Source organism: Manis javanica, chromosome 1 (assembly GCF_040802235.1).
Source record: "Manis javanica isolate MJ-LG chromosome 1, MJ_LKY, whole genome shotgun sequence".
Lineage (NCBI taxonomy): Eukaryota > Metazoa > Chordata > Mammalia > Pholidota > Manidae > Manis > Manis javanica.
Genome location: NC_133156.1, coordinates 179,982,173 through 180,010,158, shown reverse-complemented (window position 1 = coordinate 180,010,158; position 27,986 = coordinate 179,982,173). Strand labels below are relative to the sequence as shown.

At 45.5% G+C, this 27,986-nt stretch overlaps 1 protein-coding gene across 4 annotated transcripts; it reads left to right on the top strand.

Annotated features, from left to right (window-relative positions):
• Positions 1 to 27,936, top strand: SEMA4F (ssemaphorin 4F). 4 transcript variants are annotated; one of them, XM_073242080.1, is made up of 14 exons: positions 1 to 269; positions 2,419 to 2,570; positions 3,182 to 3,241; positions 3,461 to 3,559; positions 16,200 to 16,305; positions 16,920 to 17,039; positions 17,137 to 17,288; positions 17,896 to 18,074; positions 18,313 to 18,460; positions 18,584 to 18,806; positions 18,947 to 19,056; positions 19,170 to 19,330; positions 21,656 to 21,714; positions 21,945 to 27,936. In XM_073242080.1, exons 1-14 carry the CDS (start codon positions 125 to 127, stop codon positions 22,553 to 22,555), a joined length of 2,325 nt encoding a protein of 774 aa, XP_073098181.1. In that variant the 5' UTR covers positions 1 to 124; the 3' UTR covers positions 22,556 to 27,936. The 4 variants fall into 4 exon arrangements, with proteins under 4 accessions (XP_073098181.1, XP_017504010.2, XP_073098186.1 ...); XM_017648521.3 differs by lacking the exon at positions 16,200 to 16,305 and adding an exon at positions 8,209 to 8,302; XM_073242085.1 differs by lacking the exon at positions 3,461 to 3,559.
• The last annotated feature ends 50 nt before the right edge of the window (positions 27,937 to 27,986 follow it).

Sequence of the window (27,986 nt, the reverse complement as noted above, 5' to 3'; positions counted from 1 at the left end):
CGCCTAGTCCGGCAGTCGCAGACCGAATCGGGCCGAGGATATCCGAGTGGGACCGAGGCCCGTGGCGCAGCGCCCCCGCTCGCAGGTTGCAAGGCGCACCCCAGGGGACCTTGCGGAACCGACGATGCCGGTCTTTGTCACGCGGCCGCGCGGGGGCCCCTGGCCGCCTCTGGCCTCGCCCTTCCTGCTGCTGATGCTGGCGGTGCTGAGCGGCCCGGTGTCCGGTAGCGTTCCCCGCTCGGTGCCTAGGACCTCGCTTCCTATCTCCGGTAAGGGGAGGGTGCCCTCGCTCTCAGCCTTTGGCCCCGCGCCCCGGTCCCGCCCGCACGTGCCAGCATCCACCTGCACTCCAGACCCACCGGGCAGCTGCACCCGGGGGCCCCTCAGCTCCGTGCTAGGCTTGCTGCACCGCACCGCCCACTCCCCGTCAGCACCCGGGCGGGATCCCCCAGCCCCGGCTTCCAGCGTCAGCTACCACCACACTACCAGGCGGCTCCGCCGCCCCCTCTTTCGCAGAATGGCCGCAAAGTTAAGTCCCTCTTGGTGCAGACGCGGGCACAGAGGCCCAGAGAGGGCATGGGGGTGCCCGAGATCGTCCATTTCGAAGTTTCCTCTCTTACTCCTCTCTTCCGGTATAATACACCTGTGTCCGTCACGCCAGATTGATACCCATTTTACTTCCAAACCTATTGGTCTTTAATTCTATTCCAACCACCCATCCTTCTGGTTTCCAGCTCAGCATTCCCGTCTGTCCACTTCCCAAATACCCTGATCATCAGTTCTGCCCCACTCCCCAGGCTTTCCCCATTCTCACAGCCCTAATCTCCCTAACCCATTCTTCTCACCTCACACCCCATTCTGTTTTCCCCACGATCGGATCCACCACGTCCCTCCCAATTTCCTCAATGTACCTGATCCCTCTGCGCATTCCCTACATTGACTGTTGGGAAACCATTCAATGAGTTGAATTAAAATTATGTTTAAGTGATTTTTAAAGTCTTCAGAAGGTAGAAAGGAGGAGGGAGATACAGTTCTTTTAAGAGATGTGGATGAAGCCAGGGGATGCCATAAGGTTAAAAGTAGTCGTTGGAATGATTCACACTTTAAAGGCTTTCTGGTGGTGTGGGCATTAGTGTGACCATGGACCTTATTTTCTTTCTTCTCAGTGGGCATTGAGTGTTAGCATCTCAGGCAGATAGAACCAGAAACTGAAAGTACAACCCTTTGGCAAAAATGCACAACTGGGTAATAGAATTATAGTCTAAAGTTCAGACCAGTGACATATAGGGATGCTGTGGTCAGAGCCTAGGCTTTCAGTTTGTGCTGCAGCACTAGCTACAGCATGGAACTGAGGTTGCCACGCTGGGTTGGTATCCAAGAATCCAGAGAGGTCTGGATGGCAAGGTGAAGCAGAGTTGGGGACGTGAAGGGAGGTTGGATGATCCAGGGCTTATATTAAGCACAGGAGAGTAGGTGGGATACAGCACAGACATGAGCGTCAGTGTGGGAGGCTGGGGTGGGCGGGGCTCCATAAAAGTACATCTAGGCATGAATGGCTGGTGGCCATTCTGTCAATCTTGAAGGCGGCTGAGCAGATGAAGCAAGTAGAGTAGAGATGTATTGGTGCAAGGATAGGGTCTCAGAGCCAGAGGTTGAGCTAAGAAGGTAAATTCATGCTAATTTATTTGTTATAATCTTTAAATAGAGTTTTGAATGCTGACATGAGGTTTAGATTTGGCCAAAATGGAGCATATGCCTAAGGAAGGAAAAAATAAACCATTTTTGAAACCTGTAGTTTGTGTCAGATGCTTCCATATATATTATCTCATTTATTCTTTCATCAACCCTGGTTGGTGGTGGTACACACATGAAGTAAGTGATTCTCAGAGAGGGCAAGTAACTTATGCAAGATCATACAGCTGGTAAGTGAAAGAGCCACATTTAAACTTGGGCTGATTCATTTTCAAAGCACTTGCCTTCTTTACCTCTTTGGGTGGAGATGGAGGAAGTGGGGAAGGGAGGACAGGAGTACTGGGAGAGAGAGGAGATAGACTTCTAATGTGTTGGTGAAAAGAATGAAGCATTTCCCTTTATAGGTATTTTCAAATTATGTATCATGTTGCTATGAATAGAAATCACAGACTTAATATTTATGCTGTTAATTTAAAAGTGTTCTATTTTTATAGAAAAAAGCATACTTGACTGGTGTGCTAAATATTCTGACCTCATCAGTTATCTGCCTCTCCAGAGGATAGATAGCTGATCTGTCCAGGCTCTGTTTTCACCCCTGGTTGCTGCTAAACAAATGGTTCTTAGAAGAAAACAAAACTTAGTCCTTTTGGCTTTGCCCTTGTGGTCCCAACCCTTATGAAGCAATGGCTGATATCATTCTCCCCTCTTACCCTCTCTTTCTGCCAGAGGCTGACTCCTATCTCACCCGGTTCACCGTCCCTCAGACGTACAATTACTCTGTTCTCCTTGTGGATCCTGCTTCCCACACACTTTATGTTGGTGCCCGGGACACCATCTTTGCTTTATCTCTGCCTTTCTCAGGGGAGAGATCCCGCAGGGTGAGAGACAAAAGTTGGGAGGACTCCCAAGCATGCGATTAAATCCATGGTTTTATGGAATGTGAGGGGGTGTTCATAATAACTAAAGATGTAAGAGTGTTGGTGGTAGGAGGGGGAGTTGATGAAAATGAATATTGGGAGATTATCAACTTCATTTTCTCAGCTGAGGGGGGTCACAGTGGCTGGGGAGACTATGAGGGAGGTTCATGATGATGGGGGAGGCCTAGTGACCAGGCCAGATGCCAGTGGGGAGAGGAATCCTTAGAATCACACTTCTCAAGGGCACTAGCTTTCAAACTCTTTTCACCACCCCTTAGTAAGAAATATATGGTACATTTGGACCCAATTATGCACAGGCTATTTACTTAAAGAAACCTTTTTTGAAACAATGTCTGCTCTCCTATATGTGATATATTCTGATAGATTCTATTTCATTAAAAATAATGGTGGCAATTTCACTACTCAGTAGTGGGTGGAGATCCACAGTTTGAAAACCGGTGCCGTGGGGACGAGGATCTTAATGATGGAGATTGTGGAACTGCCTTAACCTGTGCTGACTTGGGAGGAGTTTGGGGAGGACCTGGGGGAAATGGTTACTTTTCCTTTCTCAGATTGACTGGACAGTGCCTGAAGCCCACAGACAGAACTGTAGGAAGAAAGGCAAGAAGGAGGTAAGTGTAAATCTGGGCCCTCTTCTGAGTCAAGTGAGACCTTGGCCGAGCCCTGACTGTGTGGGTCCCCACATTGCTCCCATCCCAGTGGGCCCAGGCAGGGACTCTAACATCACCTGTCATTTCTGATCCCAGGGCTGCATCTAACTGTCCTGACACTACCCTGCCTTTCCTTGTATCCGCTGCTTCTGATTCTCTGTAACCATCTCTGGCCCCCAGGATGAATGTCACAATTTTGTCCAGATTCTCGCCATTGCCAATGCCTCTCACCTCCTCACTTGTGGTACCTTCGCTTTTGATCCGAAGTGCGGGTTTATTGTGAGTGACAGTGGTGGGAGGGTGGGAAGGGTCTTCTGTGAGGGACCGTGATGGAGGGCATGCCTAAGGCAACCCTTGTGCATGATAAGCACCATGGGTGAGGGATGTCCTTACAGGGTGGAGCCTTGCCGCTGAAGGAGGGGAGGAAAGGGATGGCGGGGGAGGTTGTCTGTAGGAAATGCGGTAAAGTGTAAAGAGAGACATGGTTGAAGAAAGGAAGGAAGTAAGTTAGGGATGCTAGCCAGGCTAGGGAGAGGGTAATCCAGGAGAGACTTCAGAGGCCAGTAACTCATGTTTCTCTTGCCCTGAGTATTCTTGTCTAGGTGGCCTAGGTCTGTTTCTTAATGAGCGTAGTCCATGCCTGTTTCTTCATCCCATTTCATGTGACTGTCTCTCACCACTTCCACTGCCAGCCTCATTTTGTGTGGGCTGTGACTCTCTGCTCTCATGGCTTCTGAGGTCACTGCCCACTACCATACTACCTGCTGGCCCTATTCTGGCTCTTGCCTTCAAGGTGGGCATTCTGTCAACATTGCTGCTGAAGCCCCAGGCATCTCCATACTCTCCTACGCAGGCAGGCTTGGAACATTATACCACTTATCACATCTGGGCTAGTCATGGCCTCAAAAGTCCCTGAAACTGGTGACATCTCAGGAAAGGTCTTAATGTTTTTGAACCCTCAGCTTTTCCTATCAGTTATCCAGTAGTTAGTCATTGGTCCTTTGGCAGTGCACATTTGTGACAGCACATATCCCAGCTTTTGACTGGGATGAGTCAGAAGCCTCACAGGACCTTGTGTTCAGTGGTTTCCCGTTCTGTTCCATAGAGCAATAGGATGAGTGCAATGACTCCCTTTCCTGACCCTGATCCAGAACTACATCTTGTTCTGAGCCTTCTGCAATGTGCAGTAATTCTTGCCACTTAGATCTAGTCTCTGTATACCTCCAAATCCCTCTTTGTTAGAGACCATTCCCACATCTCTGGCTTTGCATGCTAGAGTTGTATGTGTTTGATTATCCAGTCAGTCCCTCTGGGCTGCCCTTGGGGGAAGTTGGGCTTACACCAAGTCCTTTTCATAATGAGGAAGATAGACCCCCTCCTAGGGTGTGGCTAGCTCCCCCATCCTGGAAGGGTTCTCAGTTCAGGGTGGCATTGAAAATCTCTGTGTCTCATCAGGTAATATCAGGGTAGTTCTCGTGAAGCTCAGAAAGTAGCAGAGGAACTGCCTTCACCGTATTTGTCTTTTTTCCAGTCTGCAGTGAAAAGCCCAAGGATATGAAAAGAAGAGCCATGACTTATAGATAGTATGATCACTTCAAGTTAGTCTCCCAGGGCCTTCTGTTCTTCCTTGGCTCTCTGAGGTGGGACTCTAATGGTTGTTAGATAAATACTCTGTTCTGGACACAGCTGTCTGGATTGGTGTGATGTGGACCCCCTATCCACTCTTAGGGAACTTTAGTAACTAAAAGTGAAGCCGGGAATCTGTGTCCTACACTCCTCTGACTTTCAGCTCTTTCTCTGAACCCTCCTGTCTAGCAGACTCATGAAATGAAGGGGATTCCTTTGGTCAAGGCTTGTTTGCAGGAGAATATAGGGCACAGCCCCCCAAAATGAGCTGTGTTAACCCTTCAAGCCACAAATGGAGACTGCCCTCTAGGCTTCCTGAGCACTCTCTTCTGCCTCTAGCTGTCTTATCCTGCTACTTGGCAACCTCCATCTTCTTGAGCAAGTTCTTGCCTTATCCCTAGTGCTGATCCTGTCATGTTCCAGGCTGATGACTTTGACACTATGCAGAACTCTTAGCTGAGAGCTCTGACCAGCTGATCCAGGTACAAGTTGCTCAGAGTTGATTGTTTGGAGAAATGAAGGTTCTTACAAAAGGAAGTTCAAGCCCTGGACTTACCAGCTCCAACAATGTGGAGCGTTGCCCTTCAGTGACAGCTCATCAGACACTGGAGGAAAATATTTTAGTTTGCTTTGTTGAGGGAGCTTCAGCAGTTAACAGAGAAAACTGTTAGACTTACAACAAGAACCATGGCTGTGAGACCTCCCATTCAACCAAGCAGCTGCTCTGCCCCGGCCTTGGTGCTCGGTTCCTTAGATTCACAGTTGGGTTTAATTCTCATCACCACATCATGATATTTAGGTATTATTTATTTCCATTTTACAGGCAAGGAAATGGAAGTTCCGAAAAGCTAGGGACCATGGCTAGGATTATATAGCTGGCAGAGGCAGTCAGGATCCAAATCCAGGTTTGTTTGTCTGGCCCTGCTCCGCCACTCTGTCCCTTTAGACCAGCATGCAGTATAGAAGACTTAACCGGGTTTCAGTTTCTTGTGACATTTGACCTGTTTCATAAAACAGGGACTAGCTTGTTTTTCCTTCCTAACCACCTGGGGAAGATCCTTTATATGTCTGGTACCCTTCTTGGCCAGGGCCAAAGAGTCGGTTCCAACTCCGCAGCTCAGTGAATGCCTTCCTTACCCACCTCTCTTTTGGCTTCAGGGACTTGCCTTCCCTACAACTGATGTGGAGAGACTGCTGACAGCCACAGTGACAGTGCAGTGCAGTCAGATAGGGAATGCAGTGGTGTGGTCTTGCCCCTCCCTCTCAGACCCTAGTAAATCTACTTTACCTAGAAAATAACCCTAACATATCTAGTTAATAGGAGGCTCACTTGCTCAAAGTTTATAAACTGAAATAATATGAAAATGTTAATTGGGGAAACTGCAGGAGGATTAGATTTGACATGTAGCTTTGTGGGCTGATAGGCCATCTCTGTGAGGAAGTATGGTGGTCATGTGCAAACATGGGTTAGAGTTTGGGAATGATATGCATGGAAACTATGCCTGGAAATGTAAGTATAAATGAGATCGTTGAAGTATATGTGACAAGGACTTAGGATGGGTCCTTAGGATAGACAGGTAGATGCCAGAAAGGAAAAGAGAAACAACAAAAGGAGGTAGAGAAATGACAAGTAGGAGGAAGGACCCCAGAAAGGCAGAGTTCCAAGAGAATCAAGAAATAGAATATTTGAAGGAGGGGAGTGAGTCAAAAGTATCAAATGCTGCATAAAGATTAAAGAGAATGAGACCTGAGAAAAGGCTCATCTTGTTAGTCTCTGGGGAAGTGTTAGGGAACAGTCTCAGGTACTGAGATGGGAAAACACAATTTTTTTTCTAGGAATAACAAGTGGTCCAGGTTTGGTTAGAAGAAAGAGTTTATTTTGAGAAGTATTAGAAAATAAGTAATTTGGGCTGAAGAGTTTGCACTCCAGACAATGGTGAGCCCTTTTGTCATTTTCCTGCTCAAAGATTTATCGAGTCAGTGACTGATACTCTAAAAATATTAATTTGGGGTAGATATGTAGAGCAAATTGATGGTGGGGCTAGACAGGGTAGAGAGAAGGAGGTTACTGTCTTGGTTTAGGTGTGAGGTGGGAAGGGCACGCAGCAGGTATAATTCTATGCCGGAGTGCCCACAAGTGTTGGTGATCCCTCACAGAACTCCCGTCTTTCTCCTCAGGCTCAGATGCTCCCACTGCCACACAAGTGAGGTGCTTGTGCCGCTGTGGGGTCCTCTATTCCAGAAGACTCTTGTGACCCAGTATTCCTATTTTGGGGACCTCAGCCCACATCTAATTTTAACAGGCCTTTTCAAGTCTCTCTCCTTAAAATAAAACCTAGTTTGCCAACTATACCAAAGAGCAGTCAGAATGGACCAGTATATATTTATTCCCAGGGGATCTATATCTATGTTGGAGTCAACTACCATCAAAGCAATCAAACTTCAGCAACACCAAATGTTCACTTAAATCGTTAACCATGCCTGGTGTGTCCATGCCATAACTTTGATTCCTAATCGGCCACAGTTAACTTTCCTGCCATAGGTTGAAAGCTTCCCCGATTTCCACTTGTAGATGTTATCTTGGAGCCTCTCTTAGTGTCAGCTGCCCACCTAAGGTAGCTTCTGGTTGGCCCTGGTGGAATACTCCTCGCTTCTGCCAGGTCAGTCCTGCAGTCCCTGGGTGAGGAACGCAGTTACTTAACAAATCCTCAGATTCTGACCTGAGCCAGTGGTCTTCACTGACTTTGCAGGTTCCCTTCCCCCATTCCATGGATCCTTAACTCTGGTGTTGTCTTTTATCCCTGGGCTGGGGCAGGGGGAGGATGACCTTTCCCTCTAGATCCCTGGGCCCCAGATGGTCCTATACCAGCCCTCACTTAATTCTTCTAAGAGCTCAGCCCTCAGGAGGCCTACTTTCTTCCATGGTTCTCTTTGTCCTGTAGCACATTCTCCAGCCAGTTGCAAACCTTGCAATTCAGCAGCATTTCAGAGGAAAGACCTGCCTTCAGCCTCTTAGTGTCTCCTAGGGCTATCTGAGGTGTTCCATCATCAGAGCATGTGGGGGGACTGGGGCACTGGTAATTGAGGGAAGAGGAATATATTGATGAAAAGAGGGATGGCAGAGATGGGAAATGCAGGATTGGGTGGGGGAAGCATGAAGAGCAGACTGGGAATATGAGGATGGTAGTGGAGGAATGGGAGATGAATGGGTACTGGGCTTGTCCTTTATCTGATCATCTTTGTAATTCTCACCATGACCCACCCCATCACCCCTCAACCCACTGCACCCTTCTGGTCTGTAGGATGTGTCCAGTTTCCGGCAGGTTGAAAGACTTGAGAGTGGCCGGGGGAAATGTCCTTTTGAGCCAGCTCAGCGGTCAGCAGCTGTAATGGCTGGTGAGTGGGGATAGACAAGAACTTTACTTCTTGCTGTAACTGCTACCTCACCACCTCTGCTGTTGGCATTTCTCTGGCCTTTCTTCCTTTCCTCAGAATGTCTATTATTTCCATGTCTCTTTTGAGCCTGTCCTGTTCTTCCCAGAGTGCCTGTGTCCTCCTCCTTTTCCCAAAGTATTAGTCCTTGGGTTCTCTCTAGAGGATGTGTCCTCTATACCTCTAGTCTGAGTGTTTCCTCTGTTGACCTTGTTTTCTTTTCTCATAGTGTTTTTTTTCTATGTATAAGAGGAATGTACTATAATGCATATTGTAATAAACTTGGAAAAAGTATAAAGAAGAACATAAGAAACATAGAACCACACTGTCCAAAAGAACTTTGTGTGACACGGAAATGTTCTATATCTGTGCTGTCCAGTATGATAGCTACCAGCTACATGGGGCTCTTGAGCCCTAGAACAATAGCCCTGACTAGTTTGACTGAAGGAAGGAATTTTAAATGTTATTTAATTTTAATTTAAATATAGATAGCTGCATGGGTCTTGTGCTAGGATTTTTTTTCTAGCTTTTGTGATGTGGGTGTGCACATGGCATATATACTCATGCACATAGATTTTGCTGCCAATCCTTTGTTGCTCAGAGGAATCAGTAATAACTGTTAAATAAATTCTGTTGTTACTTCCTTTGAACAAGATATATGGTTGCTCAGTGTGGAATTGTTCTGTCATAGATTATGCCTAAACCTTTTTGGAGAATGATTGCCCAGTTCTTTGGCATCCACAAGTGAATTGCATAGCCTGTATTTTAGGTCAAACTACCCTGCCCACACCCTTCAAATTTGGTGAGAATCCAGCCATTTTCTCATGATAGAGTAAAATAAGCAAGTTAATACGAATTTTGTGAGTGTTGTGTATTATAAAACTTCTAAACATCATGCTACATGGATTTAATTTTGAATTTTGTCTTGTAATTTTATATCATAGGATTTCCATATAATTTAAAAATCCTCTGTGAAGAGAGTTTTTAAGGCTATTATGCGACTCATCCTGGGAGCACTTCACAATTTACACAATTCCAAGTTGTTTATATAAATTAATTTTATTTCCAAGCATATTTAGTTGGCTTCAAAGTTTTTGCTATTATCCATAATACTATAATGGACATTTTTGTGCATAAAATTTTGTCCTCATCTTATATTGTCTCCTTAAGGTTCTTGGAAATGGATTACTGTACCAAAAGGTGTGAACATTTTATGGCTCATTATCTGTTGCTAATTGAGTTTCTTAGAAAGGGTGTGCCATTTACACCCTAAATTGTAGTGAATGAGAGTGTTTTTTTCTCACATAAATTTTATCAGAATAATATTGTCATTTTCAAAAACATTCACTAAATAAGGCTAAAAATGGCACCTTGTTTTAATTTGTATTTCTTTGGATATTAGTCAAGTTGAACATGATTTTTTCATGTTTTAGTACTTACTTTTATTTCCTCTTTGATAAATCCTCTGCTCATATTCTTGGGCCAATTATCAGGTAGGATATTAGTGTTCTAATCTGTATCTTTTCCTTTGTGATTATGTATTTTTAAAGTTAAATTCTTCTTCAGTTAGACAGAAGATAAAAACTTTGTTTTTAAAAAATTTTTTTTCTAAATATTTAACTGTTTGATTTACTTGGAATGTATTTTAATGAATGGCATGAGATGGGGATGTAACTTAATTTTTCCCAACTAGCTGATCAGTTGATTCAGCATCATTGATAGCACGGTTTTTTCTTTCTTCACTGACTTTTTCTGTGAACTTCATTGTAAAATACATCTTTACCTATACTTTCAGACAATATTTTATGAAAAACAAGAATTGGGATACCAGATGTAACAATGAAATTTTTTTCTTATGCATGACTTTGTAGGAAAAGTCTTAAAAGCTATGAAATCATACAAATGAAATCATTCTTAGTCACACAGTTAATGACTTATCTTTTATGAAAAGTAATAGCGTAAGTTCTTGAAAATGAGCATTAAGGATATATCTAGTAAATAGAATATGTAGGTTGTCATTATCATACATCTACAGTTGAAATTGATAAGACCTTGTTAATACTCATACACATTTGAATTAAACTGTCAATAGTTTTTTGTGGATTTTTATCAAGCATCTTTGGCAAAACTTGGAGCCAGTCTTTGGGATCATTAAGAAGGACTTAGTTTTAGCAGTTGTGAATGAATGTCTTTTTATTCTATGTAATTGTTTTTCAACCAAGTGACTTCTCAATTATGACAATCTAAGATAATCAGTTAACATACTTTCTTTGTTTTAAGCAGTAATCTTTATGTTCATTCAGCCTTCTGTGTGTACTTCATGTTAGAATCAGAAAGTGAATTTGCATTAGCGTGTGGTTTAAGAATACACAGTTCATAAATAAGATTATTGTATGACAAGGAATGTTTTCAAAAAGGAAGAACATTTTACAAAAAGGTTTCAAATCTTTTTAAAGAGAAATTCTGTTGATAATTAATGGAGTCATCCAAAATCATTTTCTAGCAGTTTAGAACGGCTAGCTTTAAACAGTTAACATAGAAACTCCATGTCTCTTTCTGTCTCAGATCCAAATCATAGTCAATACCAATATTATTAATTTTCCTCTGCAGCTCTTACTTGTAGGGCTATAACTTAAATTTTTTCTTGGTCTGACATAAATACCAGTGTTCAGTTGGAGCTTTCAATGTTGATCCATTATGCCCTGCCTCCCCTCTGGTTTGAAAGTAACAGTATAGAAAATAGTGGCAACATTATGTAAAAACTAGAACCAAAATACCTAGTTAGGGTCTGTAAAAATGTCTTTAAGGATTATAGAAGTGTTTTGAAATAAGAAGAAGAGCTTTAGTAATGAGAATATTATTAGAAAATATTAGCAAGAGTATTTCTTATTTTAAATTATAAAAATTACAATGTGCATTGTAGGAAATCGAGAAAGTATGGAAATGTATAAAGAAGAAATTGAAAAGTTTCTTTGTAATTCAGTCATCATCAGGTAACCACTGCTATTATTTTGGAAATAATGTTCTACTGTGTATGTGTGAATTTATAATAAATTGGAATCACCATGCATATTTCACTTAATGTCATATACTGAGCATTTTCTCATCATAGAGATTGTTTAAATATTCAAAACATGATTTTTAGTGGTCGCATATTCTTCCATCACATGAATATAGCACAATTTAATTATTCCCATATAATGTATTTAAATTTTAAAACAAATTATTGCTTTTATAAATAATGTTGCAGAAGAAATCCTTTTATATAAATGTTTATGTAAATCATCTACATGAATTGGTTGAATTAATTGCATATAAGTTCATCTAAAAAGTAAGGTTGCTGGGCCAAAGAATGTAAAGATTTTTATAGTGCTTGATGGATTTTGCTAAATTGCTCCCCAGTCGACGACCCCAGTAGCAGTGATGAGAGAACCTTGTTTCATTGCAACCTTGTCAGTCCTGAGTAATATAGTTAATAAGCATACGGTGACCTCTTCCAAAGTCCAATTTGATATATTTTTATTTGCATCTCTGTTAGTGAGATTGAACAATTTTTCTTATGTTTATTGGTGCTTTTATTTCTTTAAGAAAAAGCCTCAGAAACCTTGTCTTTAAATATCACACTTATCTGTACTGAAATTGGGTAAAATTATCAAAATGATCTCAGTGTCTCTATTTGTACTATTTCAATTTAGAAAAATGGAGATATTTTTACAAGAGCATTCACCTTAGCCCAAGAACATTGGCAATTCCTATTTAGTCTCCTTTGTAGGGTCTCCGTCTTCCGCTCATTCTTTAAATGTTGGAGTTCCTTAGACTTCTACCTAAGATCCTCTTGTCTTCTCTGTTGTATGTAGTTGTGATTTTAAGCAGCTTTGTAGTTTCTGTTTTCACTACATTCTGATGCCTCCCAAATCTGATGCCTTCCAAAGCTCTCCAAACCCTCCCTGTGGATTCTGTTTCCATAGCCTTCTGATACCACCCAGACATTATCTGGAGCTACAGACCACATTCCAGACATTTCCACTTAAACTCTCAAAATCAGCATGTCCCAAACTGAGCTCATCCTCTTCACTCTCCTCCCCAAAGCCTACTCCTCTAACCAGTGTCCCCTCCTCTGAGTGCATAGTGCCATTACTCATCCAGGTACCCAAGCTAGAGATGGCAGGCAGTCATCACATCCTATAATAAATACAGCTTTTATCCAAAAGAGCTGGAAGAAGCTTTTGCCCTTTTTCTTTGGTAACCCATCCTGTGTTTTCATCCTCTCCTTTTGGTCTCGTTGCATCTTGCGATTACTGCATCTGCCAGGGCGTACTGCAAATGTTCCAGATGCCCTCAGTGCTGCCAGCATTTTGGGGCCAAGCCTACCCAGGTGTGTCTGCCCCAAGACTAGCATTCACACACGGAAACAAGGCAGTTGCAGAAATCCTGTATGTCCAACAGAGGAAAAGGCAGAATAAACACTGTATCTCCAACTAATTATATCCTGTTTAAAAAAACAGTATCCATAGATGGGTGGTAATGTTTGCTACATAGTACCAAGATTGTAAAGAAAAGTTAAACTAACCATCATTAAAAATATTTTGTCTTGACAAAAACAAAAAACATAAAACAAAAAACAAACAGTATCCAGCTAGCCTAATCCTTAGGTAAAGAAATGGAGAATGTTAGGGTAGAAGCAATGTATTATTCTGTAAAGCCCTGACCATGAGAGGAAAGGGGAATGGAGGAAGCTTGTCTAGGGCATGTTTAAAATCCTCCTTTTTTAAAGCTAATGAATGGTAATTCCTATTTTAAACCTTTAAAAGTGAACATTTGATACCAGAGTGAAAAATTTAAACCCCTAGGGTATAGTGAAATATTCACTGCCATGACATGTATCTGAGCTTGTCAGCATTAGTTGTTAACACATCTGGGAGGCCTATGTTCACTTAGGGCAAGTAGAGATCTATTTCCACACATAATTGTGATTTTTCTTTGACTGATTTTTCCTCATCTTTTGTGATTTTTGAGCTTTTGATTTTTTTTTATATTTCCAAAATGAAAACATCCTAATTTTGGGGGTTATAAGAATAAAAGATGCTTACAAAAACAGAATACAAAAAAGTAGAAATCAGAAAATTAAAATCACTTGTAATTCCATTAGTGAGATAGAAACATCATTGACACTGTAGAGTTATGCAGACATGTCCTACATGTTTTTAAAAATACAGAGTTGAATACATGTTTTTTTCTAACCAGCTTGTTCACTGCACTCAGCACCATGGACATCACTGTCTTTGGCACTCATCTTTTGCCAATAGCAAATGTGTGTTTTCATGTTTACTGACTTGATCCATTCAGTAATAATTTGCTAAACAATTGCACATACAGGGCTGTTTTATAATGTGAGCAGCACCACAGAATATTTGAAATTGAGGCTGTTCTGGAGAATCTAGGACATGTGGTGATCCTGTGTCCTCCTGTGCACTCCTGCCCTCAGGACTGTGATGGCTGCTGTTCCTTCCCCTCTGTGTGTGTGCGTAGGACTGTGTTGCAGGCACTCTGGTGTTCCTGGAGCTCCTGGAACCCTGCTACTTCCTCCCACAGTGTCTGATCCCTCCTGCTGTGTCATCAATGACCCTCTGCTATTCCACCCTGGGTGCTTGTGCTCATGAGCATTTTAGGCTCCAGAGTTGCTGATGCCCTCATTGGTCCTGTAGAAAATTTTGGGACCATCTGCCTCCATCCACCACTGGGTCCTTGCATCATTATCTGTGGTCATTTGCTGTTTCTGGAATATTTATGATTGTGCCACCCCCCACCCCCCAAATCATGCTCCCCAAATATTCTCTCTCTCCCCCCTCCACCACATCTCCCTCCAGTCTCAGGGAGTCCTTGACACAGCTTCTGCCAGTTTTGGATCTGGAGTGTTTGTGAACAATGTGCTGAGGGAAAATTTTCTTTCCAACTCTGGCTTCTGTGTCAACTTTCCCCCCTTTGGAAGTATAGAGGATTGGCTCATTGGCTGCTCCATTGTTGCCAGGACCTGTGTCCCACACCCGGTTTTCTCCCTCCTGAAATACTCCAGAAGGGAATGGGGTGCCATTTCATGGTGCCTCCCACCTTCTGGCAACAAGCCAGGCGTGGCCCCTTGAGGTTCCTTAAGAAGCTGTGACTCACATGTATTGAATGCCAGCCGTGTGCCAGGCCCTACCTGGGCCTCTGTATTTGTTACCTCACTTAACTCTCTTCACTGCTCTGAGTGGAAGGTGGTGTTATCTCCATTCCATGTGTGAGGAACCTGAGGCTTAGGAAAGTTAACAGAGATCACACAACTAAAAAGTACTCAGGATCAAAAGCTACACCTTTCTGGCTCCAAAACACTTGGATTCTTTTTACAATTTCACGACACAGAATAGTCTCCCCACAGGGCATTTCTAACCTTCCACTGCTGTCCTCAGAAGGCTCCTGATCCTTTTTTATTCTGCATGAACTGTTTCAGTAGTGGTTACCTTTCCAGTGCCTGAGACCGGCAGCTTCGTTTGAGAATCTGTGGCCCCAGGGTGATGGTGCTTCACAGTGGCTCTGCTCAGTACTGCCACCTCCAGTAGTGTGAGCCCCCATGGCTCTTGCTGGGGTTTCCACGCTCCAGCTTCCAGCCTACCGGCCTCGCTTACTTCTCCAGCCTCTCTGACTTGATCTTTGCAGTCGTCTTCAGTAGTTTCTCTGTTAAATGGTGATGTACCAGGGCTCTCTTCTCACTGTCCCTTTCTGCCTGGCTGTCACATTCATGTCATGACTTAAGCATGACTCCCGAGCTACCTGACTGGTCCTGCTGCCCAGATCCTTCCGTTTGATTGCCTTCCAGAACCTCCAACCAGATGTCCTGGCGGCACTTCAACCTTAACATGTCCAACACCTGAACTCCCTTCCTTTCCAACCACCTCCTTTCCTTTATGGGCCTTCTGTCATGTTCTGGCTTTGTTCATATTACCATCTGCTATCCATCTTATAAGCTGAAAAACTTAGAAACATTATTTTATTCCATTCTTTTATGTCCCATATTGAATTGATTTTCAAATCTTGTTAATGGCTTCTGCCTCAGAAATGTCTCCCAAATCCGGCCCCTTTATTCCTGTGCTGCTTCAGTTCAGGCCCTCCACTGCCTGGACTGTGTGAATGGCCTTTTAACTGGCATTATCTTCTTCAAAACCAAAACTAATTATGTCACTCTTCTCCTCAAGAAAATCTCTGCAGTTTTACTCCCACCGTGAAGACCAAGTCCACATTCCCTGGCGTGGCAGAGCAGACTCATCTCTACATCTCCAGCTTCATCTCTGCTCACTTGCCTGGCAGCCCCATGTGCCCCTCTGAGCTGCCACCACAGGGAGTGCTCCATGCCCCTGAACATGGCTCTCCTCTTCCCCACTTGCTTGTCTTCCTCCCTGAAGTCCTTCTACTTGGCAAATTCCTCTTTCTTCAGACCCAGCTACATGTCACCTCTGAGATGCTGCTTCCCCACTTAGATGTGGTTGAGTCCTCCTTTGAATTACCCCCACACATCTATTAGTCCATGCCTCCTGGTCTCTGATTATACATTTATCTTCTGGATTCACATGGCGGTTCATGGGGGCAGGGGCCCAGTGTAGTAGGTGGTGAAAGAATGCCACTCTGTTCTCTCCAGGGTCCCTGTGACACAACTCCTCCAGGAGTTGGTGACCTTCTGCTACTGCCTGAATAGTTTTCTCCTGCTCATTTCTTAGCCCTTGACAGTGTTCCTCAGATTGCCTGTAGTTTTCAGCCCGTAGAGCTCCACCTCCCCTTCCTTCCCAGAGTGTTTATGATTTCTCTCTTCTCCTATCCCCACCATCCCAAGAGCACCTCAGCCCCTCCATTCCACAGCAAGAGGATCTGGTTCCTCACTGCTGCTCCTGGCTGTTGGACATCGTTCATCCGCAAGGCTGGTGTCCCTCAAAGACAGGGTAACGGCAGCTTATTGTTCGAAACTCAGTTCTTGGGTCACCCCCTAAATCTATCAAGTGAGAATTGCTGGGCCCAGGAATCTGTATTTTGATCATTTCCATGAATGATTCGAGTTTACCCTGGAGTTGTGTCCTGTTCCAGAGCAGTGTACACTCACTGGCATTGGGAAAAAGCACCAGTTCCTTCAGACATTTACCATTGACTTAAGTGGGAGAACTAAGTCAGCTTGGTACACGCTGTAAAGCAGACGCCCTTCCTGCAGTCTCAGCACATTATGGGATAGAGAAAGCTCCCAAATAACTAAAAAACAAACCAGCAAACAAAAATTTCCTAATTTCCACAAGGCACGTAGTCTTTATTCTCCCTTCTTCCACATTACCGATGCCTTAACGCTGTGTCTTCCCCTAACACTGGCCCCCTGCTGCCCTGGAGCACTTTGTTTCTACATTGATTTTAAGTGAGTGATGTCTGTCATGTGCTTAGTGCCCAGTACTTAATCTGCAGAGCTCAGCTCTTGAGAGTTTCTGCCTGGCTTTATTCCCTGCCCTGCTTGTGACCTGTTGCTTCCCTAGGTGGGTCCCTGACAGCCTGTCTCTTCCCTGTCACCCTGCAGGGGGGGTCCTCTATGCTGCCACTGTGAAAAACTACCTGGGGACGGAGCCGATTATCTCCCGGGCTGCGGGTCGTGCTGAGGACTGGATTCGGACAGAGACCTTGCCTTCCTGGCTTAACGGTGGGGAGAGGAGGAGGGATGCCCCCGGGACGGACAGGTGGAGGCCGCGGGGCTCCAGGCTGTGTCTGTGGGAGCTGAGGCCACCGGTCTCTCCCAGCCCCAGCCTTTGTTGCAGCCGAGGCCTTGAGTCCAGCCGAGTGGGGGGATGAAGACGGAGATGATGAAGTCTATTTCTTCTTTACGGAGACTTCTAGAACGATTGACTCGTACGAGCGCGTTAAGGTTCCACGGGTGGCCCGTGTGTGTGCGGTGAGACCCCGATCCCAGCTGTCTGTCCTCTCCGGCCCCGCCTGTCCTCCTGTCTTTCCTCTCTGGGTCTCTGTCTTTGCAATTCTCCTGTCTTCTTTTTTCCTATGCCTTCACTTTTCCGGGGCTTGGGAGTGTGGGGAAAGGGCACTGGCCTCTTTGACCCCCCAAATTACCCCTATGACCAGGAGGTGGGCTAGTGTAAAGGTTAAAGGCAAGAACTGTTGGGAGACCTGGGTTCAAGTCCTGGCTCCATCACTTACTGCCTCTGTGGCACGGGGCAGATTTAGCATCTTTGACCCTCCTCTGTAAGATGAGGATATTAATTAAATAGCTGTAGGGGTTGTTTTGAGGGCTAAATGCCATAACTTATGTAGTGCTTAGTACAATACTTCGTAAGTGCACAGTGAACTTTGTGGCTGCCACTCTTAGTGTGCCCCCTCCACTGTATGTCTCATTATGCCCTGCAGCTACCCTATGTCTCTGTCTTTGCATTCCTATGCATCTGTCTCTCTCCCCCTCAAGTCAGGGGGAGACTTGTATTGGTGTCCACATGTCTTCCCCAATACTGGTCTTCTAAAGAGAACTTCCCATGTGCTTGTCACCCCAGGGGGATCTTGGGGGCCGGAAGACCCTCCAGCAGAGGTGGACAACATTTCTGAAGGCTGACCTGCTGTGTCCAGGGCCTGAGCATGGCCGGGCCTCCAGTGTCCTGCAGGACATGGCCATTCTTCGACCTGAGCATGGATTGGGGACCCCCATCTTTTATGGCATCTTTTCCTCCCAGTGGTGAGGGGGGTCCTGGTGTGGAGGAGAGCTCCAGGGTGGGGGTCCTCTGGGGGTGCTGCAGTGTCAGAGCTGTGTCCTCCAGAGGGGGTGGACTCCGCCCAGAGCCCTGTTTCCTGTGTTCTGGAGCAGGCTTCATGGCTCCTTGTGCATTGCTCAGGGGTCATCTCATTTAGCAGGGGATGAGTTGCTGACTCCTAGTTCCCTCCAAATATTTGGCTCCAACCTGTGACTCTTCCAGGGAGGGAGCTGCCATCTCTTCTCTCTGTGCCTTCCAACCACAAGACATTCGGACAGTACTGAATGGTCCCTTCAGAGAGCTGAAGCATGACTGCAACAGGGGACTGCCTGTCATGCACAATGATGTACCCCAGCCCAGACCTGGAGAGGTGAATGGGCTGGGCAGCTCTTTGCCCCACGCCTTAATTGCTGCCTTAGGTCTAGAGCCCACCTAAGTGTCGTGGATACTTCCTGCCTCTGGGCAACTTGTTTGCTCCTCCTGTTTCCTCCAGTGCATTGCTAACAACATGAAGCTCCAGCAGTTTGCATCGTCGCTCTCCCTGCCTGACCGTGTGCTCACCTTCATCCGGGACCATCCGCTCATGGACGGGCCAGTGCTTCCAGCTAACGACCACCCCCTGCTGGTCACCACGGATACAGCCTATCTCAGACTTGTGGCCCACAGGGTGACCAGTCTCTCAGGAAAAGAGTATGATGTGCTTTACCTGGGGACAGGTATGTTTAATAGTCAAGCAAGATGCCCATTCAGTGCACACATGCTCTCATCACAGAGAGGGTCCTAATCACACAGATATCAGAGTCCGAGGCACTGGTTCAGTTATGTCTTTATGTCTTGCCCTTTGCCTGCTTCCTAGAGGATGGACACCTCCATCGAGCAGTGCGGATTGGAGCCCATCTCAGTGTCCTTGAGGATCTGGCCTTATTCCCAGAGCCACAGCCAGTTGAGACTATGAAATTGTATCAAGTGAGTTGTAGATATTGGACCATCTGGTGGGGAGACATCTGAGCCCAGAGCTAGTTTGTGAGCCTGATGTCTGGGAGATCTAGCACATTCATCCCCTCTCTCTATTTCTGTAGAACTGGCTCCTGGTTGGCTCTCGTACTGAGGTGACACAAGTAAATACAACCAACTGTCGCCGTCTCCAGAGCTGCTCAGAGTGCATTTTGGCCCAAGACCCTGTCTGTGCCTGGAGCTTCCAGCTAGATGCATGTGTGGCCACTGCTGGGGAGCATGGAGGGTGAGTGTGGCTACATTGGTCTCTTGCCTGCTGTCCCAGGGCTCTGGCCCACCCAGAGCGATTTCATTCCCATTATTTTCAATACCAGTGAAGTGCTGGTGACAGCCACAGGGCTACAGAATTCCCTGTCAAACTACCTACTTGATATTCCCTCTGGATGCTTCACAGCTTACCAGGTTTTAGAGTGCATGTTTTTCCTCTTTCCTTCACATGCTCCTCCTCTGGTTTTCCTCATCTCAAAAGAGGGACTTATACCCATCCAGCTGCTTAAGCCAGGAACTGCCTACATTGTATTGCAGTTTGTACGTACTCTAGCTGTCTGTCATATCCTCAGCCCATAGCCTCTTCTCTCCATCTCTTCCATCTTAACTGTAATCACCCTGTTCAAAGTCATCATCATCTCTTAACTCTAATAACCTTCTGATTGGTCTAATTGGTGTGGGATCCTACCATCCCTTTCCCACGTAGCAGCTAGCTTGAAGTCATATGCCACATTGAAGCAAATCCCTGATATCATGTTCATCTCATACGTTTCAGTGTGTATTCCTACTAGAAGAGGACTCTCTTAAAAACATTTTATTTTAAGAAATTTAAGAAACTTCAAACATTCAAATAGAATAGTATAATGAATTCCTATTATCTTATCACTCAACTTCATCAACCACCAACTTCTGACCACTCTTGCTTCATTAATATTCATTCCTAATTATTTTAAAGCAAATGTCAAACTTATCACTTCATCCACAAATCTTTCCATGCAAAGCTCTATCACAAAAGGGCTTTTAAAAACACATAACCGTATTATCATCATCATACCAAAACAACTTCTTAATGTCATGAAACATCCGGTCAAGGTTCCAATTTTCTTAATTGCATATACTTAAGAATAATTTGCTCAAGTCAGGATCCAAATAATATTCATCAATTGTAAATTGTAATTGGCTAATATGTGGTTTAAGTCTTTTAATCTTTGAAATTCCCTTCAATGGATCATTCTTAATTGATTGTTTGGAATGTATTTTTTCAAACTGACATTGAAATTTCCTAATTTGGAGCCCAGTTAATTTACAGTATATTTGTATATATTACTGAACTCCAAGGTTATAAATTTTTTAGCAGTGAAAGTGCTTGTTTTGGGAATTAATTTTTGGTTAAGAACTTTGACCTGGTCTTCTGGTTTCTCTTGGGAGAACTTTTAAACATCTATTAGACAAAAATAAGTGTTTTATTCTTTCTTTATTGTTTTACTATCCACTGAAATAAAAAAATTTTTTTTTTTTGGTATCGTTTTTCATGTGCTTGAGCCTTAGGGTTCCCTTAAGATACATGTGTAGGAGGGATGTGGGGTATGTGTACATGCCAGTGTATTTCTTGGTAATACAAGAAACTACCAAGATGGTACTTTTATGCATATTACCTTTCCTACCTCAACTCATATAAGGGAAAAAAACATTGTGAAGTTACACAGACAAAGAGGCTAGAGTTGCACATATGGTCTCCCTGGTTCCCTACTCTCAGCTAGACTAAGCAACTTTGGTTTCATCCAGAAGATTTTAATGTATCCATACTAGTCTTGAGCTCATGTCAGGGGCCTCAATTCATGTTGAAGGAGTCCATACTTGAATGGAGCCTGTCTGTGGGTGAGGCTTTTGTATGTTTACACTGAACCTGCACCTGTCTTCACTGACAGCCCAGTGGAGTTCTCACTGCCTCCATCCTCCAGGTAGGGCTACCAGGGAGATTAGGGTGAGCAGTCTGTCCTGTGTCCCTCTGTCAGACACAGTCCACCCAATCCCAGAAATACCAAGACTGTGTTATTTGAAACAGATCTGTTAGAAGCCAATAGATAGCAACAGTAGAAGAGAGAGAGTTCCCACCTAGAGAAGAGCAGCTTTTATGAAACAAAGTCACCTCACTGACCCTCATGGAATTTTGGTTAGCTCTTACAGGAAAGAAGTTTTCTTTTTCTCTTAGCAGGGAAAAAATGGCAGATTTAATGTTTTCCAGAGAAATTGCATGGTTTAGGGCAGCCACCTACATTTCCTGGAAGGTTCATCTGCTCCTTTTAAAGCAGCCCACCAAACATCTTTGCCACAAGCCTAGTGCAAATCTGTGGTCTGCTAAAAATATGTGTAGAATCTGACAGTTGTCATGGCAAATATCATGAGGAGGATAAGATATTGAGGAAAAATTTAGTGAGGAAGAGAATGTTGACTGATGCATGAGCTGGTGGGAGTTGTAAGGGATGAGTGAATGGTTGGTGGTCCTGAGGAAGGTGGATGGGAATGTTGACCCTGGCTTTACCAAGTATTCTCTTCTTTATAGGCTGGCCCAAGACATAGAGTCAGCGGATGTCTCTTCTTTGTGTCCCAAAGAGCCCGGAGGTCTGTATGGTTTAGGTAAATGGGGGTGGAGTGGGTGGGAAGGGCTAGAATGTTGTCCAGTTTGGACCCACTTTCAAACTTAGATCCTAGAAGATATGGCAACCGGTGACGCAGGACCTTAGCCTCTTTGCAAACTCCCTTCTCATACCTGATGTCACCCCGCACTTCTCTTCGTCATGCCCCCACCCTGCAGCAGCACTGTCTTCTGAGCCTTTGCTCTCTCTCTGCAGAACACCCGGTGGTGTTTGAAGTTCCTGTGGCTGCCTCTGCGCACGTGGTCTTGCCATGCTCCCCGAGCTCAGCGTGGGCATCCTGTGTGTGGCACCAGCCTGGTGGAGTGACTCCATTCACCCCCCGGCGGGATGGGCTGGAGGTGGTGGTGACCCCAGGGGCCATGGGGGCTTATGCCTGTGAATGTCAAGAAGGGGGGGCGGCCCGCGTGGTGGCTGCTTACAGTTTGGTGTGGAGCAGCCAGCGGGGTGCCCCAAGTCAGGCCCACATGGTGGGGGCTGGGCTGGTCGGCTTCCTCCTGGGGGTTCTTACAGCATCACTGGCTCTCCTTCTTATTGGTCGGCGTCAGCAGCAACGGCGACGGAGGGAACTTCTGGCTAGAGACAAGGTGGGGTTGGACCTAGGGGCTCCGGCATCTGGGACCACAAGCTATAGCCAAGACCCTCCCTCCCCATCTCCTGAAGATGAGCGGTTGCCCCTGGCACTGGCCAAGAGGGCCAGTGGCTTTGGGGGCTTTCCTCCGCCTTTCCTGCTTGATCCTTGCCCAAGCCCAGCCCACATTAGGCTAACTGGTGCCCCTCTAGCCACATGTGATGAAACATCCATTTAGGGCAAATGACCACCAGTGTACAAGTGACCTCTGCAATGGAATGGCCACTGAGAGGCTGGAGTTGCTGGGCCTGGAACACCGTCCTGGCCTCTGAGTTCTCTTTGGCCTTTGAGCGATCAGTTGGACTTCAGTGTCTGCCTTCTCTGGGCCTGGATGGGCTTGGGGACAAGCCTTTGCTTGATTTCCTGATTCCCATGAGAGATCAGAGCTGCTCTCTGCAGTGAATCAGGACTTTTCCCACCCCTGCCCTCTGAACCCCTGTGACTCCTTCAGTCCTGGCACCATTATCTTGGGCCCATTAGTTTGGGAATGGGGCATAGGACACAGCTATGACTTTGCCTTCTGGTTGGGTCCTGGCCAGAGGAGGAGGCCTAAAGGTGATTGGGGGCTAATGTATACTGAGCTTTTTTGCCGATTCTCCCAGTTCATCTGATTCTCTGTGGGGAGCGCATGATCCCTGTGTTCCAATGTGGAATCTCTGGCCTGAGGTCTCCCCAATCCTAGTTGTCCTTCCATAAAAGAGTGTGTAAATACATGGGGGTTCATAGGAGACCTGGCCGCATGTGTATGAATGACTGGGCCAGTGCTCAGTGTATTCATGGGGGTCAGGAGGGGAGAGGCTGTAACGGGGGCATTGCCTGTAGGGCTTCAGACTCTGCTGTCAGAGAAGGATTGGCTTTCCTTTCCATACGGGAGCACACCACTGCCCTGTTCCCATCACCAACCACAGCATTTCTCTTGAGTAGAGAAAAACTCCCGAAGTGACCTTCTGGGTGGGAAGGACAGCGGTGCATGTGACCCCAGCTTTCTGTTTTTGCCTCCTGGCTGCCACCACTGCCGTGCATAGTTACTTTGTCTGGCTGGAGTATAGGTTGGGCCCCCTTTCGTTGGCTCCCATTAAAAATAAACTTCACAACAATCTAAATATTAGGGGATGACAAAAGGGAAACAGTCATAGAAAATACAAGCTACATAAGACAGGTTTGTGGCAATGACTTCACTCAGGTTGACACCTTTGCCCTAAAGCAGGCGTTCTCCACTAGGGTCCATGGACTCCCTGAAATCGTATGCAAAATATATGTCATCTGTAAATAATTGTCTGTGTTTTTCTGGGGAGAGGTTTTGTGGTTTTCATCATATTCTCAAGGCCTTAACAAAGTAAAAGGACCACTGCCCCATGGTCACCATGGGGTCAGGCTGAGATGCTGCTTCTCAGTGGTAGCTCTTCCTGTCCTGCCATCCCTGTCCTGTGGCCAGCCTCTGGACCTGCGGCTGCTGGATGTCATCTGGAGGCCCCTGGACCTGTCGCTGCTGGATGTCGTCTGGAGGCCCCTGGACCTGTGGCTGCTGGATGTCGTCTGGAGGCCTCTGGACCTGCGGCTGCTGGATGTCGTCTGGAGGCCCCTGGACCTGCGGCTACTGGATGTCGTCTGGAAGCCCCTGGATCTGTGGCTGCTGGACATTGTCTTGTTTCTTCAGTTCCTGGAACATGGGCTTTGTACATTTGAAGACACTGTCAACCCTTACCAAACTCCTGCCTTGTAACTCCCAGATGCTCTAGGCTTCTCCTGCTCAGTTCTGGTCTTTGAGCTCTGATGAATGATCCAGCCCATCCCAGGTGAAGTTTTCAGCTCTCCTTTCTTTGGCAGCAGCCTGTGAACTACTCAAAAAAGTCCCTTGAGTTTGGAATTATCAGTGGCTTTGCCACTGATAAGTGTATGATCTTCAGCAAGTAATCTGATCTAGGAACATAGCTTTACTCATCTGTAAAGTGGGGATAATAAAACCTACCTCAGGGATGTTGCAAGGATTAAATGAGAAAACATGTAATTGATAAGATACTATCTATACTGGTAGAGGCTGTTATTGTAAAAACTGTCTTATTATGCCATAATCATATAGCTTAACTATAGGATAACCATGACACAGGCAATCACTTTAGGGCCCATTCTCTGTAGGAGTCCTCCCACACAGACGTCCTGTCCTGGGTCATCTCAGGCCAGATCTTAGCTGCTGGTGTCCAGGTTTTAGGAAGTAGGGCTTTGGATTTTATAATCCCCAAATGTGTCTGATCTTAGTGACTTTCTTAGTCCTACGTGGGAATGGAGGAAGGCTCCATGTTCTTAAGTTTACCCTCACTTTACTCTCTGGACATTATGGGTTTGCTCCATTTTGGGGGAAGAGGAGCAGTGAGGAGATGTTGGAGGGCCTGGGCTCTCAGTGATGAGGGGAAGAGGAAGTTTCCCAAGGAGGGGAGGGGCTGGTTCACAGTGGATTTGAGGCCTTTGGTCCTTGGACAGTGGTTTGGTTGGAGGAAAATGGGATGAGGAATATCGGAAAAAAAGAGAAAGTGTGGAAATAGGTCTGAAATGGGGAGGGCCATCTTTTGGTACAAAGATCAAGTCCCAAGAGTGAGTGATAGCACAGGAATGTGAAGCCACCTCTCAAAGAAATGCTGTGCATAGCTGGTTGCATGATCTTTGGCCTGTGGAGCTGTGGACAAGGGAGCTGAGGAAGGGTGCAGGGTTCCTGTGGGGAGAAATGGGATTCTGGCAGTCAGACATCTGCCTGGCTTCACACTTCAAAGCAGCCATGAGGAAGGGTGGGGATGGAGCTTGTGTTTACTTCCAGACTCCAAAGATTGCCCACTTTTTGGCTTTCACTCTTAAATTCCTCTCTCTGGCCCATAAACCGACTCTTCGCTTGTCACCCCTAACCTGTGGTTTGCTTCTACCCACAGTGCGGTGCTGGAAATAGAGGCAGAAGGAGAGGCTCACTGTTGTGTCTTATTAGGCAAGTGAGCTCTAACACCACTGGCCGCCACTCAACAGGAGGCAGGCTCACTTCCTTCCTGGGAGTCCCCAGCTCCCTCCCTTTTCCCAGCAGCCCCACTAGTTGACTGATGGCCTCGGTGATGGCAGAATGCCTTTCAGCATCTGATGGGCCCTGATACTCCCTGTCAAAGGAGGGAAATCATGGCTATAACTGAGTGTCTTGGTCAACTGTATGCACAGATCCTGTGTCTAGGAAGTGGGGATAAAACTTGAGTTTTTGGATGTAGCAGAGGCAAGGTTGGAACTTTCAACACCAACTGGAGGGAAAAAATGGTAATAAAGCAACAAGAAATAGCTCTGCAGTTTTTAAATTCTTGGTGGAGCTTCTCCATGACATGGCAATTTGACATGGCCAGTAGACAGCAGGTATGGTTCCAAAGAGGTCCATCTGGATTGATGTAAAACACCAGGTCCTGGTTGAGGTAAGGTAAGGCAAGCAACAGAAGGAATGATCTAGCTCTCTGAGGTTGTTAGATGGGGCCAGGTGGGGTTGGGAGGGCCCAGATAAGGGGTCAGGCTCAGAGGACTGCTCCAGGCCCTGTGGGAAAAAAAGTGTAAGTCAAGAACTCTCTTTCTCTTTCTTTTCCAAGTGTTCCCAGTCTATGGAACTAGGGTTTGCCTAGACACACTGGGCCCAAGGTTTAGGGCTACAGATAAATCCTGGACCTGCCTGCTGGTTGGTATGGCACTCCTCATTTATGTCAGAGTTGGCACCCCTCTCGTGGACTCTTGAGACTTGGCTGTGCTAAACCATAAGCTCAAGGCTTTGACCACCTGCAGGTGGAGCCATGCTTGGGGCAGGAGGAATCAGCAATGGATGCTTGGTCCAGAGACCAACATGCCACCCTTAAATTCAAGGAAGTCCTTCGAATCGAGGAGACTGGGAATAAAACCCTCCCAGCTGAGGTTCACTCCAGGGACTCTCTGAAGGTTAAATGTTGAAGAGGCTGATTATACCTCTGTGGTCAGAGGCTGAGGCAGGGAACTCATGGGGAACGCTCAGGCCTGGTTTTAGCCAGCTTCAGATGGATTCACTGGACCTCTCCCCTACAGGCTCAAGAGTGCAAAGACTTGGTACCCATTCTCAGCACTCTACTTTTAAGGCATGTTTAATCTTGTGTGATAGCTAAGCTCCTATTGCTTCCTCTATAAGAAATGTGAAGGCAGAAGTGGCCCTTCCATGAGGTGAGGGTAGGGATGGCTGTTTTATTCTCTTAGTGATGAAGACCTGTGTCCTGCTTCCATGCAGCTTCTCCAGAAGTGAGAAAGCTCTGGTGGGATGGACTGTATGGGTACTGGAGACAGTCATGGCCCTGGGGATTATGTGGGAGTGTGCTCATGCTTTGGTGTGGAAGGGTGGACTGCCTACCCTCTGTGGGCTCAGACGATGAGCTTCTCATCAGCAATTGTGGGAGCAGAGACTCTTCTGACCTTTGCTGGGATCCACTTGAGTTCCCTGAATTCATGTCCAGTTCTAGGGAAAAGAATGGTGACCCTCAGGATGGCTGAGAGAATATTTTCCCCCTGAAGTTATTGGGAGCTCCAAAACCAAGTTAATTAGATTTATAAAAGTAAAGTAATACTTTTTGTACCTGTGTTTGGAGAGAAATTCATGCCCACTGCAACTAATATCAGCATTTCTAAAATTGGTGAGTCCAGAGTACCAGCATTGTGACCTGGCTTATGGAGTAAGAGAGCAGAACTGAGTCTGGGTAGAGTGTTGCTGAATGAGCATTAGGTGCAGAAAGGAAGATGGAGGGCCTTCCTTCAACCTTTTGTGAGAGCCATTCCCCCTCATGTTGCCTCTCCCCTTACATATCCACTGAACTGATTTTTTTTCAGACTCAAAACCCAACACCTCAGATTTACTGGGTTTATGCAACTTGTCTGTGGTATCATCACGATTCTGTAGCTCATCATACATTGTGGTCACCTTGTAATTTCCAGGTAAGTATCTTTAGAAAGAAAGGAACATGAGCCTACAAGGTCCTAGTTGACAAAGCAAGATGTCCACATGTAACCTCTGCAATGTTTATGACAAAGCTACCACTAGGAGCTTTCCTAGATAAGTTCTTATTCTTTGGCTATTGCTATACTAGTCAGGACAGGCTTTGTTATGACACAATAACAGAGAACTCCATACCTTAGTGGCTTAAAACATGTTTATTTCTTACACTGTGTGAAAAGGAAAGAAATTCTGATATACGCTACCACATGGATGAACCTTGAGGACACCATGCTAAGTGAAATAAGCCACAGACAGACAATACTATATGATTCCGCTTACATGAGGTACTTAGACTACTCAAAACTGTAGAGACAGAGAGTAGAATTGTGGTGGCCAGCGGCTGGGGTTGAGGGAAATGGGGCTTTTAATGGGTATAGGGTGTCAATTTTACAATGTGAAAAGAGTTCAGGCGAAGGATGGTGTTGATAGTTGCACAATATTATGAATGTATTTATAACACAGGACTGTACACTTAATAAAAGTTAATATGGTGTTATGTTATTTGTATTTCACCATAGTAAAAAATAAGGAAAAAGAGAGTGTGTGAGTCACCCTCCTTGCCACCCTGAAGCTCCTAAGTCAGTGAGGA

Coding starts and splice junctions, on each gene's coding strand:
- SEMA4F (XM_073242080.1), top strand. CDS start 125: ATGCCGGTCTTTGTCACGCGGCCGCGCGGGGGCCCCTGGCCGCCTCTG. Junction 16,306..16,919: donor TGGTGTCCCTCAAAGACAGG/GTAACGGCAGCT, acceptor GTCACCCTGCAG/GGGGGGTCCTCTATGCTGCC. Junction 21,715..21,944: donor GTGTCCCAAAGAGCCCGGAG/GTCTGTATGGTT, acceptor CTCTCTCTGCAG/AACACCCGGTGGTGTTTGAA.